At 41.4% G+C, this 27,093-nt stretch overlaps 1 protein-coding gene across 12 annotated transcripts in view; it reads left to right on the forward strand.

Moving 5' to 3' along the window:
* LOC129726199 (uncharacterized) overlaps positions 1-27,093 on the forward strand; it is a 239,184-nt gene that overhangs the window by 183,870 nt on the left and 28,221 nt on the right. For 7 of the 12 annotated variants that reach the window (XM_055682922.1, XM_055682927.1, XM_055682930.1 and 4 more), the window contains exon 2: positions 19,682-21,803. The exons of 3 other annotated variants lie outside the window; for them this stretch is intronic. In XM_055682922.1, coding sequence (XP_055538897.1) covers positions 19,783-21,803 — 2,021 coding nt within the window. In that variant the 5' untranslated portion in view covers positions 19,682-19,782. Of the gene's footprint in view, positions 1-19,587; positions 21,804-27,093 lie in introns of those variants that run through there. 2 more of the 12 variants (XM_055682923.1, XM_055682924.1) reach the window with 2 other exon arrangements.

The raw sequence follows: 27,093 nt of genomic DNA on the forward strand, positions 1-27,093 counted from the left end.
TAAGACATCGGTGTTTGAAATCTGTTCAGGGGTAGTAATACAATAAGCACTTTAAAACGATGAGAAAACATCTGTTGCAGCTATATAAAGCGAGCTCGTGATTGGTTGAAAGCTGCGAAACTGAACTAGAAAAAGTGGATTTCAACTGAACTTTTTACTAATTAACTGTTCAATGTACAATGTACAATGATATGTCAATTATTGTATCACATGCTTTGGCAACCGTCGTCGTTCGATCAAAGCATTGGTGGTCAAAATCCGTTCAGTTGTAATCTCATATTGGATGCAACATCCAACATCGTAATATACTGTTGCGTACAGAATTATTTTATCCCCGGCCGCACAGCGTAGTGTGCGAACACGCACCACTGTACGTCGACAGCAGCTACATTGTTTCCACTTGGCTTGACTGCACATGAATGGCAATCGAGTGCTACTACACTGACGACGAGCGACCGTTTTCTCATACATGGCTCGGTGCAGTACTGTAGCCTGTGTCAGCATGTTTTCCTTCAAGACATCAGTTTTAATAACATTCTCACAGTAGATCGTTTAGTTGTCTGATAAAGGAGGTTGTTACGAACTTTCCGAAAAAGCTTCACTTTCAAGACATCAAAATAGTCTAGGTTCATGGAAGCAAATATTAGTTGACCTATTGGGACGGGGAGACTCTGTCAAATTTTTTTTGCCACTGAATAGAGGTTGTCATAGCAGGCAGTTGATGTCCACTCATGAAGTCTCGCATGTGATTGGTACATTGTTCGTGAAAATACGACCTTGAAACTTTTCATCAATTTTCATTGTTTAACAATTAAGTAACAATGAAATATGAAGAATCACAAAATTGTCCATCATTTTATCAATCCAACGACATATTGATTATTGTGATCCATCATGTGGTTACATCAGTATTACCGTTTGAAAACTTTCATTCCGACGTTACATCTTGGTTTTTAGTTTCCTCAGAATGTATCTCGATATAGTGCGGTTAGACGAAGTCCTACGTCAAAATCGTGTCACATAACAATCATTCGGGTATCATTTCTGAACTTGCTATTCATAAGCTTTCAATCCCAGCAAACCATCGCTTTTAAAAGTACACATTCTCACGCATGCAAGAGACAACTTATAGCATAGAAATATATGGTAGCTTTCTTTGATGATTTAGTTTCAGTATTGCCTGCTTACGGTGGAGCGAGCAATATATAGCGAGTGTTTCACGAAAGAATCGTAAACGATTGCACTCAAGCGATCACAGCGATTCTTTCAAATGTTGGTTGCTTGCAGGCGTAATTCGGCTACTCCACATCGTGCTTTCACCGTGATATACCGCGATGATTCTTAGTGATTTCAAATATCACATGCTAATGCACCATGGTACCATTTCGGTATGCATTGATGATACCTACTTGCTCCGGTAAGCAAACAATTGAACGCGATCTAACGTTCATTTGGATTCATAATTTTGTATCACTGGCGATAATATCTCAAAGATTCTCGCGATAACGTTGAATGCAAGTTGGATACAATAAATACTATCGTGTTTGAATCATTCAGTCTCCTTCTATGGTATTCGGAACTTTTAGAAGCGAAAAACAATCAGCAGCGTTTCTTTGGAAAACTTGTACGCGAGTGGAAACAATTGAACGATACCTGATGAATCAAAGAACACATTTGCATGAAATATTGCTAGTGAGTGAAAATTTCCATGCTTGGCTGGTAATAAAGATTAAATTCCCGAACTCGTATGGATCTGTTCTGCACCCAATCTAAACAGTTCAGATTAGTTAGTTTTGAAGTAGAGCCCTTTTTATTTCTCAGGTTGAGCTCTATGCAATTTTCCTCGAACTATCTGGATGAATTAAACATTTCTTGAATTAATATGAATTTTTTTGGGTGATTTTTTTTGTAATTGGTTCTTCTAGAAGTTTTGAATATAAACATTTGTTTCCAATTGAAAACCTTTTTTTTCTGGTAAAATTAATAAACTGTTTTGCTCGAATGCTATACACTGTTGACCATAAAAACGATTCGTTTTTCAACGTCAATTGCATGAGAATAATAAACTTTAAATTGATTGAATAAAATTGTATCAATAACCTTTCAGCTTGGAGCTATTGGATTAGAAGTCACTTTGCTTGCGAGATACCACTACTATGGAACCTCAGAAACAATTCAAAGCCATCGCTTAACGGCGGTGAATTCATTACTCGACGTTCTCCAGTTCGTCAATTTTAACAGAATGCACTTGATGACTCACATCAGTCTCAGCATATCAGCCTGGAACGCTATGTGTGTTTGTGTTCTGCAAAGCCCGACGCATTGTTCCCAATCAGTTCCCGCCACATCCTTCCGGACGATCGCGTCTACTCGTCTGACTGTTAATTTTGCGATTCATATTGCTGCTGCAGGAAGGTCATCAGCCAGAAAGGGGCCCACTTGAACTGTGCTGGCGGCGGGCGGGGGCGTGTCAATGCATTCAATAATTTAGTCAACTTTATTGTGCAAAACTTACGCCTCTTCGGCGAAGGCTTGGCCATGAAATCGGCCGCTCGTGCTGTGTTGTGCTGATGTCAAATTGGTAATTTTGGCGCTTCCACTTCTACTCGACAGTCAAAGTTTGCATTCGGTTGTTTGATCTGAAACCGCACAAATATCGAAACAAAAGCATGCGTCGTCGCTGTAGCCGCCGTCGGAGTATCAGTTTTATTCCTAGTCCGCTTGGGAGGTCAAGTGCGGAATATTTTATACTTTGTTTACATCGCCAGCGGCTGTTATGGTTGGTGGAATGAAAGCGATTGTGAATATTCATTAGAGTGTTTCAAATTTTGTCTGCCCGACATAGTGGCTGCTTTATTCTTAAGAGATCATTTGACAACATAAAAATGAACTCGTTTAGAATTCTAATTGCGAACAGTCCAGTTTTATTCAGTAGAACTTTTAATCACCCTATACAAGAATGTATACCAAAAGTCAATCACAACCATTTTGCGTATGTTTTTTTTTTGTGCCCGAGTAAGTTGACGCCGAGATAAGAGGTCACAGAACAAGTGCCTGTGCCGGGCACTTACTGCTCTTATCTACAATAATTTATAATGTTCCGTTGAACCTTCAGCGTTTTTATTCGTTTCATCGACAGCCGGTTCTGTTAAACTAGATCGCATGTTACTTGCTTTATTATTGGATTTTAATTACTCATTAAAAAACAACTTAATGTATTTGGCGTAGGTGCTTTGTTTCCAAACAAAACAATATCGCACGCTTAGCCTTGGGGCTAATAGCGGTCTCGATCAACTAGATTATAGTTGAGAGAATTCGTTATCGATATTGTTTTTGGCACATTTTGCATGTGTAGGATAAGTACAACGATACACCGTGCCCCAGTGCTGAGTCGAGAAAATTTCCAGCTCGAAAAGTTCCTTGACTCGATCGGGAATCGAACCCGACATCACAACCGTGTGGGAGAGCTAGCCGACCGACATCGCTAACCACAGAGCCACGGGGACCACAAATCCAAACAAAAATCGATTCGTAATTCGCCTATGTTTAGTAGTTCGCTTTACATCCTAAGCTTTCACTGTTGAGTGAAATCGATAGCATCACGGCATCCAAGGATGGCGTGTGTCTTCAGAGTCTCTGCGTGTAATGTTATTCTAGTTTCAAAATAGGTAGCTGTTGCGAAACACTAAAAACCGAATGAAATGGCGAAGATCAACTCCTTAACTGCTTCACTTTAACAACTCAGGACTAGTGTAGTTTTAGCTTCGTTACGAGCGCTACTTTTAGCAGACTCTGCATCTCGAAATGTAAATTTATTGCCTCAAAAAACGAAACCCTAGCAGACAGTGCGGGCGCGCCGTGAGTGGGTTTGAATAAAGAAATAAAAACCAACATTCGGGTAGGCCGATGGAAAAAGTTTTCATGTGCATACATGAAACCTAGAACTAGTGCTTCTGCGGTTGAAGGGACGGAAGCGGTGCATCGCTAGGGGTTTCAAGAGCAGGATGTATGATCTATAATGAAATTACGTGACTACGCGTTATCGCGCGTGGTGCAAAACTGGAAAACTGGTTGTATCCAAACGAGCTGGCTTAGGCTTAAGAACAACCCAGACAGTGCGCTAAAGTAGGGTATAATCATTTACCCGGTGTTCCAGCCAGAAACGGCACAATGAAGCTATTTTTCACTGGTCACGAAAAGTAATAAACTGGGCTGTAGGCACGTTCGATGCTTTTATTTTACTAGCATTTAGTGACCAAGAAATTAACTAGAACAGTTCGTATTTGTTCGAACTTGCAATTCGAATCGCAATTAATGCAAGGAAATGTCCTTTCGTGATTTTGCTGTAAAAATGGCGCGTGATTGAACTATTTTGTATTATTAATTGGTAAAAAAAAATTGAGTTTAGGTAGAAGCATTTCACTGTTGAAACTTGAACTTTTTGTTTATTGGACACAGACTTTGCAAACAACTATTAGTAGATACCAGGTTTGTCGGTCCTCGGTAGCCGTTTTCCAGTCTTCTCGAAAGCCAGCAGCTCGCGCGTCTTTGTTGACAGCGCACAACCACCGGGTGCGTAGTCTACCCGGGAGTTTACGGCCTCCTCCTGGTTCTCTTCCGAGTGTAGTTTTGACAGTTCTTACGTCAGTCATCCTACATGCCCAGCCCATTGTAACCTGCCACGTTTTACACTTCAACTAAGCCAACATACTTGTACACTTGGATCTGTTCTGCACCCAATCTAAACAGTTCAGATTAGTGAGTTTTGAAGTAGAGCCCTTTTTATTTCTGAGGTTGAGCTCTATGCAATTTTCCTCGAACTATCTGGATGAATTAAACATTTCTTGAATTAATATGAATTTTTTTGGGTGATTTTTTTTGTAATTGGTTCTTCTAGAAGTTTTGAATATAAACATTTGTTTCCAATTGAAAACCTTTTTTTCTGGTAAAATTAATAAACTGTTTTGCTCGAATGCTATACACTGTTGACCATAAAAACGATTCGTTTTTCAACGTCAATTGCATGAGAATAATAAACTTTAAATTGATTGAATAAAATTGTATCAATAACCTTTCAGCTTGGAGCTATTGGATTAGAAGTCACTTTGCTTGCGAGATACCACTACTATGGAACCTCAGAAACAATTCAAAGCCATCGCTTAACGGCGGTGAATTCATTACTCGACGTTCTCCAGTTCGTCAATTTTAACAGAATGCACTTGATGACTCACATCAGTCTCAGCATATCAGCCTGGAACGCTATGTGTGTTTGTGTTCTGCAAAGCCCGACGCATTGTTCCCAATCAGTTCCCGCCACATCCTTCCGGACGATCGCGTCTACTCGTCTGACTGTTAATTTTGCGATTCATATTGCTGCTGCAGGAAGGTCATCAGCCAGAAAGGGGCCCACTTGAACTGTGCTGGCGGCGGGCGGGGGCGTGTCAATGCATTCAATAATTTAGTCAACTTTATTGTGCAAAACTTACGCCTCTTCGGCGAAGGCTTGGCCATGAAATCAGCCGCTCGTGCTGTGTTGTGCTGATGTCAAATTGGTAATTTTAGCGCTTCCACTTCTACTCGACAGTCAAAGTTTGCACCCAGGAGTTTACGGCCTCCTCCTGGTTCTCTTCCGAGTGTAGTTTTGACAGTTCTTACGTCAGTCATCCTACATGCCCAGCCCATTGTAACCTGCCACGTTTTACACTTCAACTAAGTCAACATACTTGTACACTTGATACTTGATCATAGAATAATCTATTTATGTACATATTTTATCTCAATAAAAACCAATATTTAAACGTAAAAAAATAGTTGAAGAAGTTGTTTATAAGACACGACCGCAGAGGTAACGTAGAATACGACAGCCTGTCTTATGTCAATGTATTTCTTGGAATAGGTTTGGAAATACACTCAATTGGGGTTAATTAATTTAATAGTCTCTTTGCTCCAGATGACGTTTACTTCTGTATCCGGCACCGCGGTCTCACTTGCTGCCGTATCCAAAACAAGAATGAAATTGAATGGTTTTGAGGCTGTCTTTTGTATTAAGTTGCACTAAGATATCTTAATTTAGGCAGTGGCTACGAAGAGGCTATAGACAAGGGCAAATAGTGCGTTTCCCATCTATGATATAACAGTTCAAATAACAATTTTCTGCATTTTACGATAGCGTAGATAATTTTACAACTGATTGCTGCAATTAGTTAGTGCAATTAGACTTGCGCGAAAAATTATGTGATTCAGGCTCACTAGCTCAGAAATTCTTCAGATAAACTTTGAGGTTAATTGTGTTTGTCAATGCCATTTATTGACAACTGAATAATTTTTTTTCAACATGGCAAATTTTTTATTTAGTTTTGAATGATTTACAGTGATAATTAAATTGGGGTGCGGTTATTTATTAGCAATCATATATGAAAATTTCAATCGCTATACTGCTAGCCACACACGCTATATAGCAAGCCACTCATGCTATAAACATGCACAGACACGCTAGACATTCACACGCTATATAGCAAACCACGCACGCTATTTAGCAAGCAACACACGATATAAACATGCACACACGCGCTACAGACATGCATACACGCTATAAACATACACACACGCTATACAGCTAGCCACGCACGCTAGCCACACGCTATAAAGCAAGCCACACACGCCACCCACACGCTGCACAGACACGCTATAGACATGCACACGCTATATAGCTAGCCACGCACGCTAGCAAGCCATACAAGCTATAGACATGCACAGACAGGCTAGACATGCACACGCTATAAACATACACACACGCTATACAGCTAGCCACGCACGCTATATAGCAAGCCACGCACTCTAGCCACACGCTATATAGCAAGCCACGCACGCTAGCCGCACAATATATAGCAAGCCACACACGCTATAAACATGCACACACGCGCTACAGACATGCATACACGCCATAAATATACGCACACGCTATACAGCTAGCCACACACGCTATATAGCAAGCCACACACCTTATATATTAGGGACACACGGTACAGATATTCACACACGTTATGTGCACACACCCTATATATACATACGCTGGATGATGGTGGCTTCTCAATCCACCTGGCGGTGCGAGTCTCTTTCAGTTTTAGGGTATATTCACCCAACGATATCTGAATTGGGTTACCGCTGGTGAGGTCCAACTCAGATCGAAGGGATGCCGAACTGAAAGAGGTAGGAACTGCAGCTAACCACTACCACCGCCGCTGTTGCCCGCTGCTGATTCACTTCGCCTACTCCCATCGGTGTTGATGCCCGCTGCTGCCGTCTGCTGCTAGTAAACTGATTTGCTTGAGGAGAAACAGTCTTTATATAGCCCAGAGAGTGCATTCCCGGCTAACTAGGTACTTCACTCTGTCGTCCTTTTTAGGGAAAGGCAGCAAGCGACCAATCAAAAGTCGACATTTGCGTTTCGACAATGTTCAACAATTTTCAATATTACAATAGTTTGAACAATCAGATTACAATTTTCTGCATTTGGACGGGTGCTTAAATGATTTTCCAATCGATTGCTGCAAAAATGACAGAAATCGGTTGGAAACTGACTGGGTTTAAAACGTTTGAAATTGGACAATTTTTGTGACGCTCTCGATGTTTTCGGTTTTGAAATTGGATCCCTGTATTGAAATTGGGTCCCTGTAATTGTTGCCGTAAGACGTATTCTACGTCAAAAAAATAAAAAATTCATGCGTCTGCGCCACACTCCATCTTCTAACTTACCATCAAGTATTGAACGCAGCACATTACGCTATAAGCACAGAGCACTCGTCGATCAGCTTTCTATCGCGTCCATGACTCTTGACTATGAAGGAAAACGGGGGGAACAGCGTTCCATAAAACGCTAATTTTGTGCGAGTCTGCTGATCATGGGGCTTCAGCTGGCTACAAAGTCCTATTTGCAGCTGCCACTCGTCGTTTGATTTCGCAGTTCACGTCATTGTCACATGTTTCGAGGGTACTAGGGTATATGAATTACTCAACCCCCTCGAAGCGCGTCTCATCTTATTCACGCCAGAACCAACATCACTAGCACCCTCGCCGCTTCCTTATGAAAGGCTTGAAGGCCTCTTCCACAGCTTCACTTTTCAAGCCAATTTTGAACAGAAGGCTTGAAAGCGCGTCCCTTTGCTTCAGTCCATTCAACGTCACAAAAGTAACTTATATCTCGCCCCCTACTCGTATGCATGATATTTATCCCTTCAGCGTCCTTGGAAGCAGCTCAATCAGTTTCGTCAGAGAAACGTTTTCTAGCATTATCTGCTCGTTTTGCTTGACTGAATCGTACACCACCTTGAAATCCACAAACAGATGATGTCTCTCCAGGTTATATTCCCAACATTTATCTAGGATCTGTTTCAGAAGTTCTGCCAGGATACCGTTCTTCTCAGCAGATTCGCCCTTTTTTAGCTCTTAACTCTCCGGCTGGGTTGGTGGCTCCACAGCTCGTCCGTCGCTATCTATCATCGCTATCTGTTTCAGTCTTCTCCATCCTCTCCACTCAGCTTTGCCTGGAAGTGTTTCATCCACCTGGCTGCAACCTTGTTCTTGTCATTACACATGGCCGATATATGAAAGTTCCTAACACTTTTGACTGTTCTAAACAAAATCGCATGTCGTTTCTCGCATAGTTGTTCTCTGCGCTGGCGAACATTTGCTAATCGTACTTGCACTTTTTCCGACGTTGAACTTTATTTGTAGCGATCCCATTTCTCTTCCTGTTTCGAAGCGTAGTTGTTTGAGCATACGACTCCTGGCAGTCCAGCCTCTACGCGGCCTCCCCAGGGCTGCGATAGCTACAACTCATGATGGGGCTGCCACCTACCCTGACGAGATGCGGCGTTGTGAACATTTAGCCGCTACATTATAGCATCATCCAAGGGCTCCACGATGAGACACATCACATCACTCCCCAAGTTAAGAATACCACACCCATAAAAATCTGTATTTTTCAAGGAGCAGCATTGATAGAACTTGCTTGCACCGTGCCGCTTACTGGATTTGTTTTATGTGGTCGCATAAAAAAAAAATAATCAAATGAAGAATGTATCGAAAATTAGTCGTTAACTTTCAAACACGAAAATTAACCCGTAAAGACCCGGGACGGAACTTGTTTTTTGAAAATGCTCGTTCTCAGCACTGGAACGGCCGATTTGGGAAAAGTTGGACTTTTATTCAAGGGGAATAGTTGCTCTATGTTTTGGTAAAGATGCCACCCCTCTGGACCCCTCCCCGTTTTCGTGAGACGCAAATATGTCTGTTTTTTTTCTAATTTTTCAAACAAATTTAGCAAACACTATGAATTTTGATACGTATCAATTGCTCCATGTATCAAATCATGTCAGGTGGATGAAATATGGTATGTAAGAGTGAATTTTGGAGTTTCTAAATAATTTCAGTACAAAATCACAAAACTACGTATCATCATAAAAATTCAAATAAGAAAATCGTTCTTCAAATTATAAGCTCTACATTTTTGAAGTAAGGTTTCCTGAATCAATATGCGATGAAATATTTATTTTAGCATGCGATTATTTTGAGAAAAACGAGTTTAAATTCACTAAAGTACGTATTTTCACGGAAACCTGATTTTTTCAGTCTCCCACAGTAAGTTTCAACTTGGCTCTTCAATTTTTAAGTTCAGGATTCAGGAGACATCACTCTAAAAATATAGGTACCCGCTGCAACTACCGTTGCTGGTACTCGAAAATATTAAGTCTTCAATTGAGTATTTAATTTGTCCTCAAAAGGACAATTTGTTGTTCATTTTGATATCGGGTATAATGCTCGAAATAATAAAGCATTCTTCTGATAACACGTTGTTCACGTTGGCAGCTTTTCATTGCATAAAATGCCGGCTGATGTACCTACTGCTATAGCTGCCGCTACCGCACTAAGACAGTTTTTTACAAAAGGAACTGCCATTGCGTCTGGCGCTGACGATGCTGGTTCCCACTACCACCTAATTAGGAATGTCCTTGTCGCCATCTACTAATAAACTGACTGGTCTGAGCAGAGACAGGCTCTTATATATCCCAAAAAGTGCATTTTCGGTTAACTAGGTATATAATTCTGTCGACCGTGCTAGGGAAAGCAAGCCTTATGCGACCAATCAGAGGTCGAAATCTGCGTTTCAATAATGCTTGACAATTTCTAATAGTACAATACTTCAAAAATCAAGTTACAATTTTTTTTCATTTGGGCTGATACATAGGGTGTGAGACTGCTTCGGCAGGGGTTTTCTTCGTCATATATTTCTCATTAGAATAAAGCAAAAATTATGACGAAGAAAAACCCTGACGAACTAGTCCCATACCCTAGATGATTTTGCATTCGACTTTTACAAGAACCCATTGAAAAATCGGCTTTTTAGCATTGGAAGTTGGACATATTTTATCCTTGTTCCGTTTTTAGATTTTCATTTTACACCCCTAGGTATCCGAACCTCCTGACAAACGTAGTTCTACGTCAAAACACATGAAAATCTTTACATATAAAAATAGACTTTTGTCTGTCTGATCCATATAGACTTAAAAATGACTGAACCAATCGACGTGAAATTTTTTTTTTCTTCATCTATAATTTATTTGACACGGCACAAATACAATTTAATGTTTAACGGCGCCAATTATATCTGTTAGCTTACTTTTTAAAGTATCTTAATAACTAAAAGCAAATTTTTTATCCTCGCTGCCGACTACGAGCTGAAACTAAATCTAACTTAAAGGTAGAATGTTTTGCATTAAAAGCACTGATTTGTTGTTTGATGGTTTTCCATTGCCATAGGTAAGCAGCATATTGAATATGTTCCGTTGCTGGGCCAAGATATTACGGACTGGCATATTGGGTTGTCTCCCTAGGGGCCTGAGAGTATCGTGCGGGTCTAGTTGCTGTTTCCGGATCCGGGGTCTTAACGTGTTCTTGTCGTTTGGTTGGATGTAGGCGGAAGGGAACAGGATTAAACTGGGGCGTGGACGGATTTCAGGAAAACGTATATAAGGGACATGTAGGATAGGTCACGGCTCGCCAAGACATCACGAATAGGAACAGCCGGCTACCTACTTTCGGCCTGCAGGGAAGCTATATTAATTTAGACCTGGCGTCACGGTGTACAGGGCATGACCAAACAACGTGCTCTATGTCGTGATAACCTTCACCACAGGCACAGATACCACTTTCCCCGAGCCCAACACGACGGAGATGCGCGTCAAATCTATAGTGATTGGACATAAGCCGGCACATCACGCAAATGAAATCCCGACCTACATCCAACCCCTTGAACCACGGGTTCGTCGATACTTTGGGGATTATAGAATGTAACCACCTTCCCAATTCCCCTCTGGTCCAAGCATTTTGCCAACTGATGATCGTATTCTGACGTACAAGTGCGAAAAATTCATTAAAGGCAATTGGTCTTTCATAAATATCACCGTTTGTTGCGCCCACCTTAGCCAAAGAGTCCGCTTTCTCATTGCCCGGTATCGAGCAGTGAGAAGGGACCCACGCTAAAGTAATCTGAAACGATTTTTCGGATTAAGCACTCAGATGTTCCCGTATTTTCCCCAGGAAATACGGAGAGTGCTTAACATCTTTCATCGATCGGAGAGCCTCAATGGAACTGAGACCGTCCGTAAAGATGAAATAATGGTCCGTGGGCATTTTTTCGATAATCTCTAGGGTGTACTGAATTGCAGCTAATTCTGCGACGTAAACAGAAGCAGGATTATCGAGCTTATGGGAGACGGTTAAATTGTTATTGAAAATACCGAAGCCAGTGGACCCATCAAGAAGTGATCCGTCAGTGTAGAACATATTGTTGCAGTTGATGTTTCGATATTTATTGGAAAAAAATTTGGGGATCTGCTGCACGCGTAAATGATCCGGGATTCCACGAGTTTCTTCTATCATGGATGTATCGAAAAACACAGTAGAATCAGAAGTATTTGATAAGTCGACACGATTTGGAATATTCGAAGAAGGGTTAATATTCTGGGACATGTGATTGAAATACAATGTCATAAAACGGGTTTGAGAAATAAGTTCGATTAACCTTTCAAAATTTTCAATCACGGGACGGTTCAAGACCTCACATTTGATAAGAATACGAGAAGACAGGCTCCAGAAGCGGTTTTTCAATGGTAGTACTCCAGCTAAGACCTCCAAACTCATCGTATGGGTCGACTGCATGCAACCTAAGGCGATACGCAAACAACGATATTGTATTCGCTCCAGTTTGATTAAATGTGTGTTTGCTGCGGAGCGGAAGCAGAAACACCCGTATTCAATAACAGACAATATCGTTTTTTTGGTAAAGCCTTATAAGGTCTCCTGGATGGGCTCCCCACCATTGTCCGGTTATTGTACGAAGAAAATTCACTCTTTGTTGACATTTTTTCATCAGATACCTCACGTGACAACCCCAGGTGCCTTTAGAGTCGAACCAGACACCAAGATATTTGTGTACCAAAACCTGAGAAATCGTTTTACCCATTAATTGTGTTTGAAGCTGAGCAGGTTCATGCTTCCTAGAAAAAACTACTATCTCAGTCTTCTCCGGAGAGAATTCGATACCTAGCTGTAAAGCCCAAGCAGACAAATTGTCCAAGGTATCTTGCAATGGTCCTTGCAAATCGGCAGCTTTGGCTCCTGTAACAGAGATTACACTGTCGTCTGCAAGTTGTCTTATCGTGCATGAATTTGCCAGACATTCGTCGATGTCATTTACATAAAAGTTGTAAAGAAGGGGGCTTAAACATGAGCCCTGGGGTAGACCCATGTAGCTAATGCGAAAAGTTGCCAAATCTCCGTGCGTAAAATGCATGTGCTTTTCGGACAACAAATTGTGCAAAAAATTGTTTAAGATTGGAGAAAATCGTTGTCGGTGAAGTTTGCCCGAAAGAATGTCAATAGAAACGGAATCAAAAGCCCCCTTAATGTCCAAGAACGCAGACGCCATTTGTTCTTTGCGAGCATACGCCAGCTGAATTTCTGTTGAAAGCAACGCAAGACAATCATTCGTCCCTTTGGCACGGCGGAAGCCAAATTGAGTTTCTGATAGTAGACCATTTGATTCGACCCAGTGGTCTAAACGACGGAGTATCATTTTTTCCATCAATTTCCGGATACAGGATAGCATTGCAATCGGCCTATAAGAGTTGTGATCAGAAGCTGGTTTCCCTGGTTTTTGGATGGCGATCACCTTCACTTGCCTCCAATCCTGCGGTACAATGTTTTGCTCCAGGAACTTATTGAACAAGTTCAACAAGCGCCTCTTGGCATGGTCGGGTAGATTCTTCAACAAGTTGAATTTGATTCTATCTAACCCAGGCGCGTTATTGTTACAGGACAGGAGGGCAACTGAAAGTTCTCGTAAAAGGTGATTCTATCGCGTCGTGACCCGAAGACGCATCGCGAACAATATTTTGCTCAGGAACAGAGTCCGGACATACTTTCTTGGCAAAATCAAATATCCACCTACTTGAAGACTCCTCGCTTTCGTTGACCGTTACGCGATTCCGCATTCTTCGGGCTGCGTTCCAAAGAGTGCTCATCGATGTCTCCCTCGACGTCTCGTTCACGAACCGACGCCAATATCCGCGTTTCTTTGCTTTAGCCAAGCTTTTAAGCTTGGTATCAAGCTCCGAATACCGTAAATATTCGCCAGGTATACCTCCCTTCTGGAAGGCCAAAAACGCGTCGAATCTTTGCGTGTATACATCGGAGCACTCTTGGTCCCACCACGGAGTGGGAGGCCGTTCCTTGATGGTTACGCCGGGATATTTCTTCGTTTGGGCTTGCAACGCGGCGTCGAGAAACAAGCCCGCGAGAAGGTTGTATTCTTCAAGTGGTGGATGATGTTGAATCGAATCGACCGCTTTTGAAATCATTTCCTCGTATAACTTCCAATCGACATTCCGTGTGATGTCATACGGAATGTTAATTGGTCGCATGCGAGTTGACCCGTTAGTAATTGAAATAAGAATAGGCAAATGGTCGCTACCGTGAGGATCGAGGATTACCTTCCATGTGCAATCCAACCGTAGCGACGTCGAACTAAAGGATAGATCCGAAGCGCTTGGGCGCGCTGGAGGTTTCGGGATACGTGTCATTTCACCGTTGTTTAAAATAGTCATGTCGAAGTCATCGCAAAGGTTATAGATTGAAGAGGAGCGGTTATCATTGTAAGGGGAACCCCAAGCCACGCCATGAAAGTTGAAGTCTCCCAAAATCAAACGTGGCGAGGGAAGAAGTTCTATTAAATCAAAGAGCAGCCGTTGCCCAACCTGTGCTCTAGGAGGAATATATATTGAGGCAATACAAAGCTCTTTACCTTGTATTGTCATTTGACATGCGACAACTTCGATGCCTGGAATCGAGGGGAGGTTAATACGATAGAAAGAATAGCTACTACAATTCCACTGTAAGACAGAGATAGAATCCTTCATATACGCATTTGAATTAGGCATCGAAGGATACAATCGCTGCAAGGAGGGGCTATTGGGCAGTCAACTGCTTCAAAAATGATCGGTTTCATCAGAGGACAACATATCAAAAGGGTTTGATGTAATGGGAGAAGTGGTAACGGTCTTCTTCGGCATCTCAGCGTAAGAACGCTTCGAACGCTCTTTGAGAGACCTCTTTTTTTATCCCTGCGCTGCATGTACACCGCACATGTCGAGAGCTCATGCTGACTCTCCCCACAGTGAATGCATTTTTCAGCATTTTTACTGCAGGAATCATCCGCATGATTCTCCCCACACTTGCCACAACGTGCCTTATTGCTTACAATTCAGGCAGTTCATGACGCGAGGCACATATAATCGCACAGGGAGACGAACCCGGTGGATCGAGACGTGGCTTGGTAGTGCTGACCCGGCGAACGTAACTCGAAACGAGTCTGACGGAGTGTATACTGTTTTGTCACCGATGATCGATGCTGACCGCAGTTGCTTGCAGTCGAGCACCTTTCACAGCACCAGTCGACATGTGTTGTTCTTAAAGCACCCTTTGGCACTTTCCAATATACACTCGACGGACAGACTCGAATCGATTATGACACCATCGTCTCCACGTCTCGTGCGGATATGTAAACGCGATACTCGCGTGTGAAGAGCTCAGAGCAGGCTATATCGTTGGCCTCTTTCAGGTTACTGACCACGACACGGAGCTTGTTAGGCCGGACCTTGGAAATTTCGGTCACGCCCTTGTACTCCTTCGTCAGGTCTTTAGAAATCTGCAAGAGGTTCAACTGTTTCGATTTCGGTCCCGCCTTTGGCCGAAAATAGACAGTATAGCTGCCCTGGGCTCCGTCTGGGTAAAGCCTGGGGCGAGGGGGGACTGAAGAATGAACAGGGGAGGGGTAACAGAAGGGTCAGGGTCAGAGGGGTTCGGGGATGGTGGCGCGGAAGGCGAGAGATCTACATCCATCCCGCTAAGTCTAGCGCACTAGCGCCGACAAAAGCACGTACCTTTTTACTTCTCCCTTCCAGTAAGGTTGGTTGTCCGATCGTTCGAAGTTGCAGCCGTTACAGCCAGCAGCACCAATACAGCAGCACCAAACAGCCACCAGCAGCGAGCCAGGTGTGAGATCACTCCACACAGCGACACAACTCAACTGTCAACTGATGGCTTCTTCTTTTTCCTCTTTTGTGTCTCGTCCACTGCTGTAGCACAATTCAGCCAGCAGCCAAATCGGCTTACGCACCAGCTCACGATGCGAAACAGTTGCACAAAGGCGCGACCTTGAACCCGGATTTATTCCACTCGACCAGGCAAACAATGCCAACACTAGTTCACGTCTTTTGTTTTATATTCTATCGGAGCGATCACCAAACACGTCCGACACTGATTCGTGTTCGGCACAGAATGACGTGAAAATTTGTATGTAAGGGTTTTGGGGGCCGGGGGAGGGTTCTTATCTTAGTTTAAGAACCCTTCCCTTCTCTTGAAGAAAGGTTTTGAAAAGCAAGAAATAGTTGTGGTAGTTTGACTCTCCTCCCTATTCTAGAAGGAAGGGCTCCCATGCAAATGAAACACAAATATCTGTATAACTCGGGGTTTATTCAAGTAAATGGAACCAAATTTGGCTTGTGGAGGTTTACGAAAGCAAGAAATATTTCTGAGGTAGTTTGATATCTCTCCCTTTTGTAGAAAGGAGTGTTCCCATACAAATGAAACATAAATTTTTGCATAACTCGAAATGGAACCAAATTTGACATGTGGTTGTTTTTGAGGACAAGATATGTTACTATGATTAGATGACACCCTCTCCTACTCTGGAAGAGGGGTGGGTTTATGAAAATTTCTGAATAACTCAAGAACTAATCAAGCAAATGGAACAAAGTTTGGCATGTGGTGGTTTTTGGAAGCAAGAAATATTTCGATGGTGGTTCGACACCCCTCCTCCTCTGGAATTGTGGATTCCCACACAAATGAAATACTCATTTTTACATAGCTCGAGAACTAATCAAGCAAATGGAACCAAATTTGACATGTGGGGGCTCTTGGGAACAAAAAATGTTTTAATGTTTTGTCCTCTTCTGAAAGGGAGGGCTTTCATACAAAATAAAGCAGGCCAAAGACTGGCCCCACATTCTATATTTAATTCTAGGATGGCGACATTCGCTCTCTGGAAAACAGCACAAAACAACCGAATACCACCAAACACGGGTATTTCAGTAATCTCGATTATGCACAGAAGTTTAAAATTGACCTCGGACACCATTTGAAATTCTAAGAATACGACTCCCGATTTCTGGAAAACAGCCTAAAATGACCGAGATAACCACCCAAATATGGGTATTTTTGCAATCGGGATGATGCACAGAAATCTAAAATAAAGTCCCAAGGACATTTTAAGATAAATTTCATTGACATAACGTACAAAATTGTCTAGCAGAGTAATTAGGTCTAGATTTCAAAGAATTCGCGAATAAACCGCAAGGTCCATCTTTGGAAGTTTGTGTAATTAATTTAAAATGTTTGAAATTAATTGAATGAAGAAAAAAATGGGCGAGACGAAGTTTGCCGGGTCAGCTAGTAGTAACATATAAAAGATTCGGGTCAGAGATCCCTGCGTCCAATTATTATGCTATTTGGCATGGAAACACTACAAATTTTTATCTTTTAAAGTCTTCAATCTGTTTTTTTTTTTTTTTTTGAAACCCACTTAATGATTATACTCGAAGTTCAATATCAATATGTATCAATGATAGCAGATTATCATTTCGGTGATTCTGTCATTGGTTTGTCCTAATCGTATCGGTCAATAATAGCAACCGTTCCTACGTTCTTTTCGCTCTTCTGCACGAAGTTTTATCTTCATGAAGATGCAATTTTATTTTTTTAGAGTGTCACAGAGCCAGTGTCTCTTGGTTGAATACAGGTTAAATACAATCATCACGATTTTCTGCATAGGCTACCGGAAATGTTGGATATGTTTATTGATTTACGGGCAAGATATCAGAATAATTAGCAATAAACACTTGTTGGAAGCATCACATTAGAAACAAAAGAATGAACATTTTCATAAGTCAACTTATTCATTTGATATGGTAAGCCCTGACAAACATGAATTACCACGTTAAGCTGTTTTCAATGATTCAGGCCAACTCATCGATTGACGCTCGAAAATAAATTATTGACGAACAACCAATTTGGGCAAATCCCCCACTCTCAACCAAATCAGCTTCTTCACAGCATCATTGTCGTTCAAATAACTTTTACCAATACTGAAAAAAACTGGCTAGAGTGAGAACATCAACAACATTATAATCACTATTCTAGAAACCGTTCCTCCCAACCGATCGCCCTCCTTCATCCTATCCGTAACGAATCGATAGTTCTTGCCCACGCATTCACTCCCATCGCGGCACAAACTATCTGCATTGTCGATGTTTGTAGATTGCGCGTAGGTGTCATCCAAGACCACAGCAGCTGCTGACACGCTTCCAAGTTGTCGGCTCTCGTTTTCTGCCCAAGCAGGAGTAGATCTATGAGCAATCACCGCAAACATTCTGCTTACTTCAGTGCAGATCGGCCGGGTTTCGTCTCCTCGTGGTTCTGAGGCGATACCGAAGCTGGTAGAATTAGTGGTTGTTTTTTGCCGCGTCCGCACAGTTGATGAATCAGTCGCAATATTCAAATATTAGTTAGTCGATTAGCATTTGCTGTATTGACTTAAGAAACGAACGACCAATGAACAGTAACTTCGTTCGCAATGATTAAAACCGCGCTCGCCGATCGAAACTGGTCGTTACCTTGACGTATCATCTTGACACCATCAACTGAAACTCTCTCCGGTGTGAACTCCTTTCGTCAAGTGGTCAAGCTTTTTTGTTCAAAACAACAAAATGGTAATTTGTTTTCAGTTCCATCTCACCTTCACCCACTGTGCATATATTTTTCGACATTCTCGCTTGACAGCTGCAACTTTTGTCTTTCGCTCGCGTGCGGCTCTCGCGCGCTATCTCTCCGGTTCGTGTAGAAGGGGCAGCCGATAATCGGCCACAAACACTCTCGAAGTCATCGAACAACTTCAATTTATCATCGTCACCAGCACCGAGTGAACGCAGCCGTTGGCTTAGGCCAGGCGCGCAATTTTTCTACACGACTAACAGCCATTCACTATTGAGCCGGGTGGTGCTCCTAGATCTCCGAAACCCGTTTTTACGTGAGTCCAGAGTCGTTCTCACTCGCGTTTCGCGTTCCCAAATGATGATGACATAAATCAAAAGTTTTCGCTAATCCTGTGGTGGTTCTACTCGCGGCTACCGGCAAAGCAAAGCGGGTACAAAAGCTTCATCCAGTGCTCTTTCGACCAGCGTTCCTCGCGTGGTGAATTAAGTCATCCTGCTGACGATGTGGAAGAAGAAGTTGCGACTAGCGGTTTTGAGTGTTTTGACAAGTGTGTAAGCTTATCTGAAGTGCACGATAAATGACAAGCACTTGTGTACCCAGCAAACCGCGTGAATTTAAAGTGAAATGATAATTCCTAATCATCGGTGCATCGCCACCGCGCTTTGTGTCGGCCAGGATTTCGCTGGAATTGTCCGGTGGCGTCAATGAGCTGTAGCGTGTAATTAGTGCGAACAAAAAAAATGTTGGTACGATAAGAAGTGAATTTGTTTGTTATGTCAAGCATTTTGAACCATGTGCATATCGTTGAGTCAGAAAGATTTACAACCGAGATGGTTTGGTATTTCATTAGGAAATATTTCAAACATGTTACGATGCAGGGAACGTAGGAGTTTAAACTTTATTTTTATTTTGATGTGGAATAATTGGTGTGTACATTTGTATGCATCACCATCATGATTTCAGAAAGCTTAAATAAATTGCATTCACGGATTGACAGCAAGTTTCCTCCAGTGCGATCTTTTGTTTGAAGATTATAAATAAATTCTTACTCTTAATTTTGACTTTTCGATATCTGGTTGTCAGTTGCTTAGTTAGTTGGTTCTGGTTGGTTAGAGGTTAAAGTGATTGCAACGAAACATTTTGATTTTTTTAAGCAAAAATGCCTGCACATTAAATTTTCGAACTCCTTAAATTTAGAAAACATTGTTGCCAAGCAGGATCGTTATTAAATCCTCAAAAACCAATACCACTTTTCCTTTGGACCATTCTCAACCGTTCGTAATATGCCAAGCATGCAGATAGCTACAGACGAGGTATCATCAAACATTTGCATTCAAATGCTCGAATGAATATAATCGCGTAGTGTAAAATAGCAAAAAAAAGCAAGCAACGATGGTGAACGGGGATAGAAACGAAGTGAGTGGTGTGCTATTCAGCAATCAAATGGCGATAAATCGCGACCGGTATCATCAGCGTTCGCGAGTGACGATACCAACGCAGCGGACGCCGCCACCGCCACCAACAATAACAGCTGTAGAGCCGGCGGTGGAAGGTCGACGGCACGCATCGTTTATCGATGATGATGTCAGCAGGCCGCAGAATGTGCCACCGGTGCACCAACAGCAGACAAAAGAAAGTGTAGTTATGCGAAATAAAGTGATTGATCTGGACAAAAATCGCATTAAATGTGGCCGCAATAAGCTGTGGTCAAGGCCGCTTAGTTTCTCCGGTTTCTTCAAGAAGTCATTGAGCCAAGGATCGATTCAGTTGGAGGCAAACCGGGACGGAGGAGTAGATGGCCGACATAGTACAAATTATGCTGTCAATCACAGTGGCCTGTCCGATTCAAATGGTAACGAACTATCATCGCGAGGATGTGGTGCAAAGTTTGATCTCAACATGATTCGTAAATTGGAGGATGAAATCTACAAGCGGGGTCGGGAAAAACAGCGTGGTGATGAATGCAATGCGGAAGCAAAAGATTTCCATGATTTCTATTTTAGTCAGAAAACCTTTGGTGAGAAGAAGACGTTTTCCAGCGATACGTCAGCATTCAAGGGAGACGGAAAAGCGATGCTGCTGGTTGACTCACAGGCACTGGAACCGATGCTTCTGAAAAGGCCACTCAGTACGGACGATGCACTTTTGCAAAACGGATCCAGACAGTCGGAGGGCGAGTCTAACTGCCATGTCGACCCAACGAACAAATCGATCATCATCGTAGACAACTCTGAGTTCTATCCAGTGCTAATGAGGTACGATATTAATAGCGAACTAGTGAACCGCCAATTTAGGGAACACGCACGGAAGCGTAACGAAGAAAAGCTAAAAATATCCACCCGAAATGGCGTTCCTTCGACCCAGGCAGCTAAGACGTCGCCGAGTGTTGCAGACCCGTCATTAAGTGGTAATAATGGTCACAGCGCCAAGATACTACTGTCAACGTCAAATTTACCAACTGCCACAAAAGACTCGCCACCACCAGCGTCGAAAACTAAAACGACGCGCGGCGAATTGGTAGCGTGTTGTGAAATGAAAAACATAAACAGCCATAATCATGCTACACAGCCGAAAAAGCTAGTCGTTAGCGCACGACCGCCACCTCCTGCCGGGTCGGGGAGTGGCGATCGTGCTAAAAAGACCCGCTCTGCCAACCTCTTCCAGCGGTTCCTTCTTCAACGAAGAAGCCTCAATCTATCGGTCAGGCGTCACAAACGTCACGAGTGCCAGTTCCGTCCATCGCCTGTTTATCCTTCGTCCGAAGATAATAGCTCTCCAACCGAAGGCAAATCCACAGGAAATAATAAACTTAAATTTGAATATCTGAAAAAGATGCAAAGATATGACCCCGAAACACCATCCCAGAACTCTAGTAACGCCACGTTTCCTGCTACCGGCCGTACCAGCAGTGAGCCAAACCTTTCTTCGCGAGCTAACTGGAAAAGTGAGCATTTTCTTCGCCACCTCCAGCATACACATCGCAGCTGGAGCACCGGTGACCTGGACAGCCTCAGTCAGCTGATGTCATCGAGCAAAAACTTCGCCAACATTTTCGAAAGCACCAGTGACAATTTGTCCCACCTTTCGGCTATCGTAATCTCGTCCAGCAGTCAAGGTTCGCCATCGTCCGGCTCGCTGACATCATCCTCGTCACTGTCATCAGGCTCCCGAATGCAGTCACTGCTGGAAAATCATTACCGGCTGTTGCAGAGAAGGGAGCGGATGGTACAACAACGGGGCTCGGCACAAAGCAAACCGCCACCGGGCTGTCCTAGTGCCGGTAGCAATGGCGTGACCACGAGTCAACCGGCCAGCGGTGGTAACTTCCTACGGCGGAAATCTTCCTCCTTTCGAGGGGTACTCAAACGGGCCAACACTTCGGATGTCGTCAATACGTGGATCTACCGGAAAAGGTAAGCTCTCTGATACTGTGTTTTTGATATTCGAAAGGGGATTCAATTTTTTCAAAACTCTAACACTGCTGGTGAGGTTGTTTTTGGTTTTTTTACCAATCAATACCATTTTTTGATCATTAATACCAAATTTTCAATATTTCAATTTTTCGCTTTATATCGCTCATACACTAACTTTTTCTGCGATTTTTGTTGAACATGTTGAATATTAGGATGCTTTCAAAACATTTTTAGGAGCCCATAAATGATTAATTTAGCGTGATCAATATGTCCAGCATAAGGGTGGCTAAAAAATGGATACACCTGGAAAGTCAGGGAATGTCAGGAATTAAATTTTTGATCAGGGAATATCAGGGAAAACTGAAAAATATTAGGGAATTTTTTTTCATCCGAGATGCCATTTTTTTGAACGACTCTTTAGCGCAAAAATTGACTTTTTAGCATACAAAGCTATTTCGGGACCTCTACGTTTCGGTTTCATATCCAATTGAACACTTTCGGAGTTGCGTTCATCCACGTTCCCTTTTTTGTGTTAAATGCTGAAAATGTCAGGCATATTAATGTTATATTTCAGGCAATACCAGAGCGAATCAGGGAATTTAACTTTGAAAACTTTTTCGCCACCCTGATATATTTTTTGATTTTTGATACTAGTATTAAACTTAGTTTTTTTATTGATTTCAACTTATGCTTGTTCGAAAAAAGTCATGAAAAATACCAAGTTTTTTTTCGTCACATACCGTAACGCAGACTCAATCCCCCTCCCCCCCCCCTCCTCGCCCCTCTTCATGCGTTACGTAATTTGTGTACGACGCCTAAATATCCGAATAATTGTCACTATACTTTGCTTTACTTGAAAATTTTTTTGTAAAAAAGCCGCCATCTAAATCCACATCAGCATCAACTGGAACTCGGAAGTTATTCTGATCCGGTAACCAACCACTGATAACACAGTGCAACTTTTTTTTTGCCTTGGCTTCTATGTATGATTTTTTGATGAAGTTTGATGCGAAAACAAGTTTCCCCGACATTGAACATATTTCAACTTAAGGGACAATAATGGCGCCATTTTAAATTTTTGAGAAATCGGAAATTTTCGATGTGTTTTCGACGCCATTTTGTTATAAGATCAAATATCAAAATTCTATGAGTTTGTCCGCATCTTCTTACCCATCTTTAAAAAAAACAGATCTTAAATCGGACAAAAACTGAGCTCAAAACGGTGATTCTACGAAACCGAGTTTGGCATGGTTTTAGTATATTTCACAGAGCAAAATAATATCGAGTATGTATGAGCAATGAGCATTAATGGTAATGCGCCAATATCTAAAAGTGGTAGTCAAATTATATCTTATATTGAGTAAAAAAGTCTCAGAAATCGATTGGTAGGTGTCTGATCTACGTAAAATATCAGCAACATGTCGATTTTGCCCCAATTCCCCTACAACACTTAATTAGGTTTATCTCGACGTTAAATTAACCTATTTGAAATCTGTTTAATGTAATAACAATAGTGTAAGCGATACTCAAAGATACAATAACAATTTGGCACCACATGATCCTCGCCATTTTGCGGGGAGGGGGTCGCATTTGACTTTATCGAGGACGCGGTGATTCCGTCTCATAGCTGAAGCGAGATTTTTATGTTTTGACCTGTCCTGACCAAAAATGCAACCCAATCAATTTTTGTTGCACTGTGTAATCCGTTTTCGTCGTTCAGCTCATGTTCGTTGAATTCAAGAAAAACTTTATTTCCGCTGTGATATATTCCAGAAGCTGCCTAAACGCGACGGCATAGAAGTATCGTTGTAAAAAAATCAACAAGTTTAATTTCAAAAGTGGTGTACAATGTGTACATAGTATAAAGTAGTTCTTTTATTATAAAGGTGCCGCCACACGGGCGCTAATTCCCTTAGTTTCTAAGTCATTGTTGATTGTAAAAAGCATTTTTTTTTTTCATCATAACGCGGGATTGTACTGTCAAAAGCTATAACATAGAGACCCTGAACTACTCCGTCATGCCCGAATAGTTCATAGCCTACTATTCAGTGATGAAAAAATGCTTTTTACAATCAACTAAGACTTAGACTGCCGGTACCCGGATAACTGTCCCATAATGAAAAACAACATGTTGAGAAAACGATTTAATATTATCCGTGAATTTTCGGATTTCCAGCAATTACATCCAGAACCAACGACCATAACAGTTTCATGGCACCACAAGTTTATCGTTGAGAACAAAAAACCATGGATGGAATTGGTTTTACTTTATATAACTTGAAAAAAAGACAAAATGGGACAAAATATGCGGATACATTTCAAAAGTACTCGCATATTTTGTCCCATTACATATAAATTCAACCAGCAACCGGCAGTATCATTAGCAACGTAGATTGCATACAGATAAAAAACATTAGTCTAGTTAATTAAATGACATACTTCCATATGCCTAAAATAATCCGATATACACTAATCTGGAGTTTGCACCCCTATGCAGTGGGACTGTAATGCGGGTACTTTCAATATGGGACAAAAACAACTGGGGATTTTTTCCATGTTTTTCCATACAAAAGTATCAATTTTAATTTTTTTACAGAAAATATGATAACAGTTAAATCGATTCCCGATGATAACTCAAAAGTGACCAAAATCAGTATGGGACCGTTATGCGGGTACCGGCAGTAGAAACTAAGGGAATGGCGTGTGGCGGCACCTTAATGCTATGTTTAGTTGAACTATCAATTTGCAAGATATAATGGGAACAATGTATTCAAGGTCAAAATCATAGGCAGTATCACAATAGAAGAATGTAAAACCGGATTTTTCATTTTTGCAATTGCTTTAACGACAAATGGTTTTACTGTAATAGAAAAGACTTTTACTGCTGTACGGGAGCTCGTAGCCTCAAGGTTATAAATTTTGCTTTGACAAGCGAATGGTTATGAGTTCAAATCTTAGTAGAATCAGACCGTTAGATGTCAGAGTGACTTTTTCGCATGGGTTTACCACCTCTCATCTACTTACTTTGATCCTTTCCTTACGCTCAATTCCAAAAAAATAACACAGTTGAATGAATACCTCTCCAGGCAGTTATAATTACCAATATTTGGCAGGGTAACTAACGAGGATCGGTAAAGAAGAACAGTAGAATCTATATAAAAGCGTGTATAGGGAGGGAGGGGTAAAAGTTTAATAATCCACCACTCACTTCGGTGACAAAGTGATCTTCCTTGCCGTTGTAGCCATTAGAGATGCAGAGATGCAACTCGGTCTCTGGCAAGAACGGTTGTAACCCTTCCTTCTTTCCTTCCAGAACCGATAGTAAGAACGTAATTGGCGCCGTTATCGATCTATACAAAGCGGAGGCTTCTGATTTGTTGTACATTGAAGATGGTAAATTAATCCCAAAATTAGCCATTTACGGTAGTTCTTTGTGCATTTTCATTAGCTCATACCCATAACGAATGAGCAACTCCAAATTGTGTGGTCGTTCAAACTCAATAAACAAGACTACTTAACTGTAACCATAGTTGTTGCAGCAGCTTTGACACACGCGACAGACAAAAAGTACGAAATTCTTGAGTCTACAATTTTTTTTACCCCATAAGTACTCGGCAGCCCAAGTAACACACAAAACATGTTAGAAAAGAATTTACAATGACAGTAGTCATATAAGAGTGCTATAAGCGCAATTGCAAACTTGTGTTGTTATATTCTTGTTCTCGAGATGTTTTTTTATAGTATAATTGTGTCTTATAGATTATTGAATATGAACTGCCGCTGCTTGTCCGTAACTTGTGTTTATGATGTTATCAAAACTGCACAGAAAACAAATTAAAATACTTCATTTGCGAGAAGTTGTTTTTCACCAGTGATTCAACCACATTACGAAAACAAGCTCGTTTTTTCCTGGTTTGGGAGATGTTTTTCAATAGCATTGGTTAAACGAATATTAACTATTACATGAATGGCACTTGTTTTCAAGTTGTCTTCCAGATGTTTGCACTATTAAAAAAACTGTGTATAAAATGCCAGGGCAGCCGCGCTTGTTCAATATTACACGCCTAATAATAACACTACGTACCTACAAAGTGCTTTTCTTATGATTGATCTTAGTATTCAGCAGCCAACGCAAAATTACTTGATTAAATTTTCAATAAAACTATTCAAGGTGGGTAAAAATTTGCCATGAAAAGATAAACAAACGTATATCTAATAATGTTTTCTAGTTTTGTTATATTTTGAATCGTTGCGTTGAAACTATGCGAAAACAATTTTAGTATTCAAGCTACAGAAACAATCCATTTTGAAAGGTTATACATTGCTTTTTATAATCAATTCAAAATTAATTGGAAGTGCCATTGACGGCACGATTGTCGATCTAGTCGCCTTGCGCATAACACCACATTTGCGCATGCGCTGGATAAATGTTGTCATAGCAACGCATTTGCGCATGCGCTTTGTTGTGGCGGATTCTGACCCACGAATGCGCGAATTTCTTTTTTCCACTGGGTCAGTGCAGATCTACCAAAAAAGAAAGAAACGAATTTGCGATTAACTACGCATGTAAGAAAGAGATGCCAGATAGTTGTTTACGAACTAAGCCCATGCGGTGGTAGGCTAAATTGACTCTTGGCAAATAAGTAAATCAACGAATATTCTGTAATGCATACTCTTTTTTTCCACTGATTGACAAATAGAAAACGGTATCCAATGAATGGCGCATGATTTTTTCAGAAGTGAAACACAATGTTTCACCATGAAATTTGACTTATTTTTGTTCCTAATATAAATCAGCGCCGTTCTACAATATTTTTATTTGGAAGTTATATGCTTACGGCAACGATGTTTTGATTAGTTAGCAATTACTACTTGAAAATAATTTGTTTTGAACGTTTTCTCACCGTATTGGTACTCGAGATGTATGTTGCAGCCTCAGTCTAACAAGTTGGCTTGCTTCCATGAAGTTATATAATACTAGCACCAGTACCTGTTAAGTAGCCTTCAATTTTTGCGCTTTTCTGATGATAGAGATGTCATGGAAAGGTAATGTCAACTGAAATCTATAACTGAAGGTTGTATTAGAGGAGTTATCTCAACTGTTCTATAACAACGTGTGTCACTTGGGAGGGAACCTGGATACCCACAGAATGAAATGCTTCTTGCTTTTTCGTTTCTTGACCGATTTTCGAGTTTGGCCTGCCAAAAGATTTGAAAATCTGTTTACTTTTAGAATACGGGACCGACATGAACCTGTGACCACATATGGTTCCTTTAAAATAAGTACAAT

This window comes from Wyeomyia smithii, chromosome 2 (assembly GCF_029784165.1).
Source record: "Wyeomyia smithii strain HCP4-BCI-WySm-NY-G18 chromosome 2, ASM2978416v1, whole genome shotgun sequence".
NCBI lineage: Eukaryota > Metazoa > Arthropoda > Insecta > Diptera > Culicidae > Wyeomyia > Wyeomyia smithii.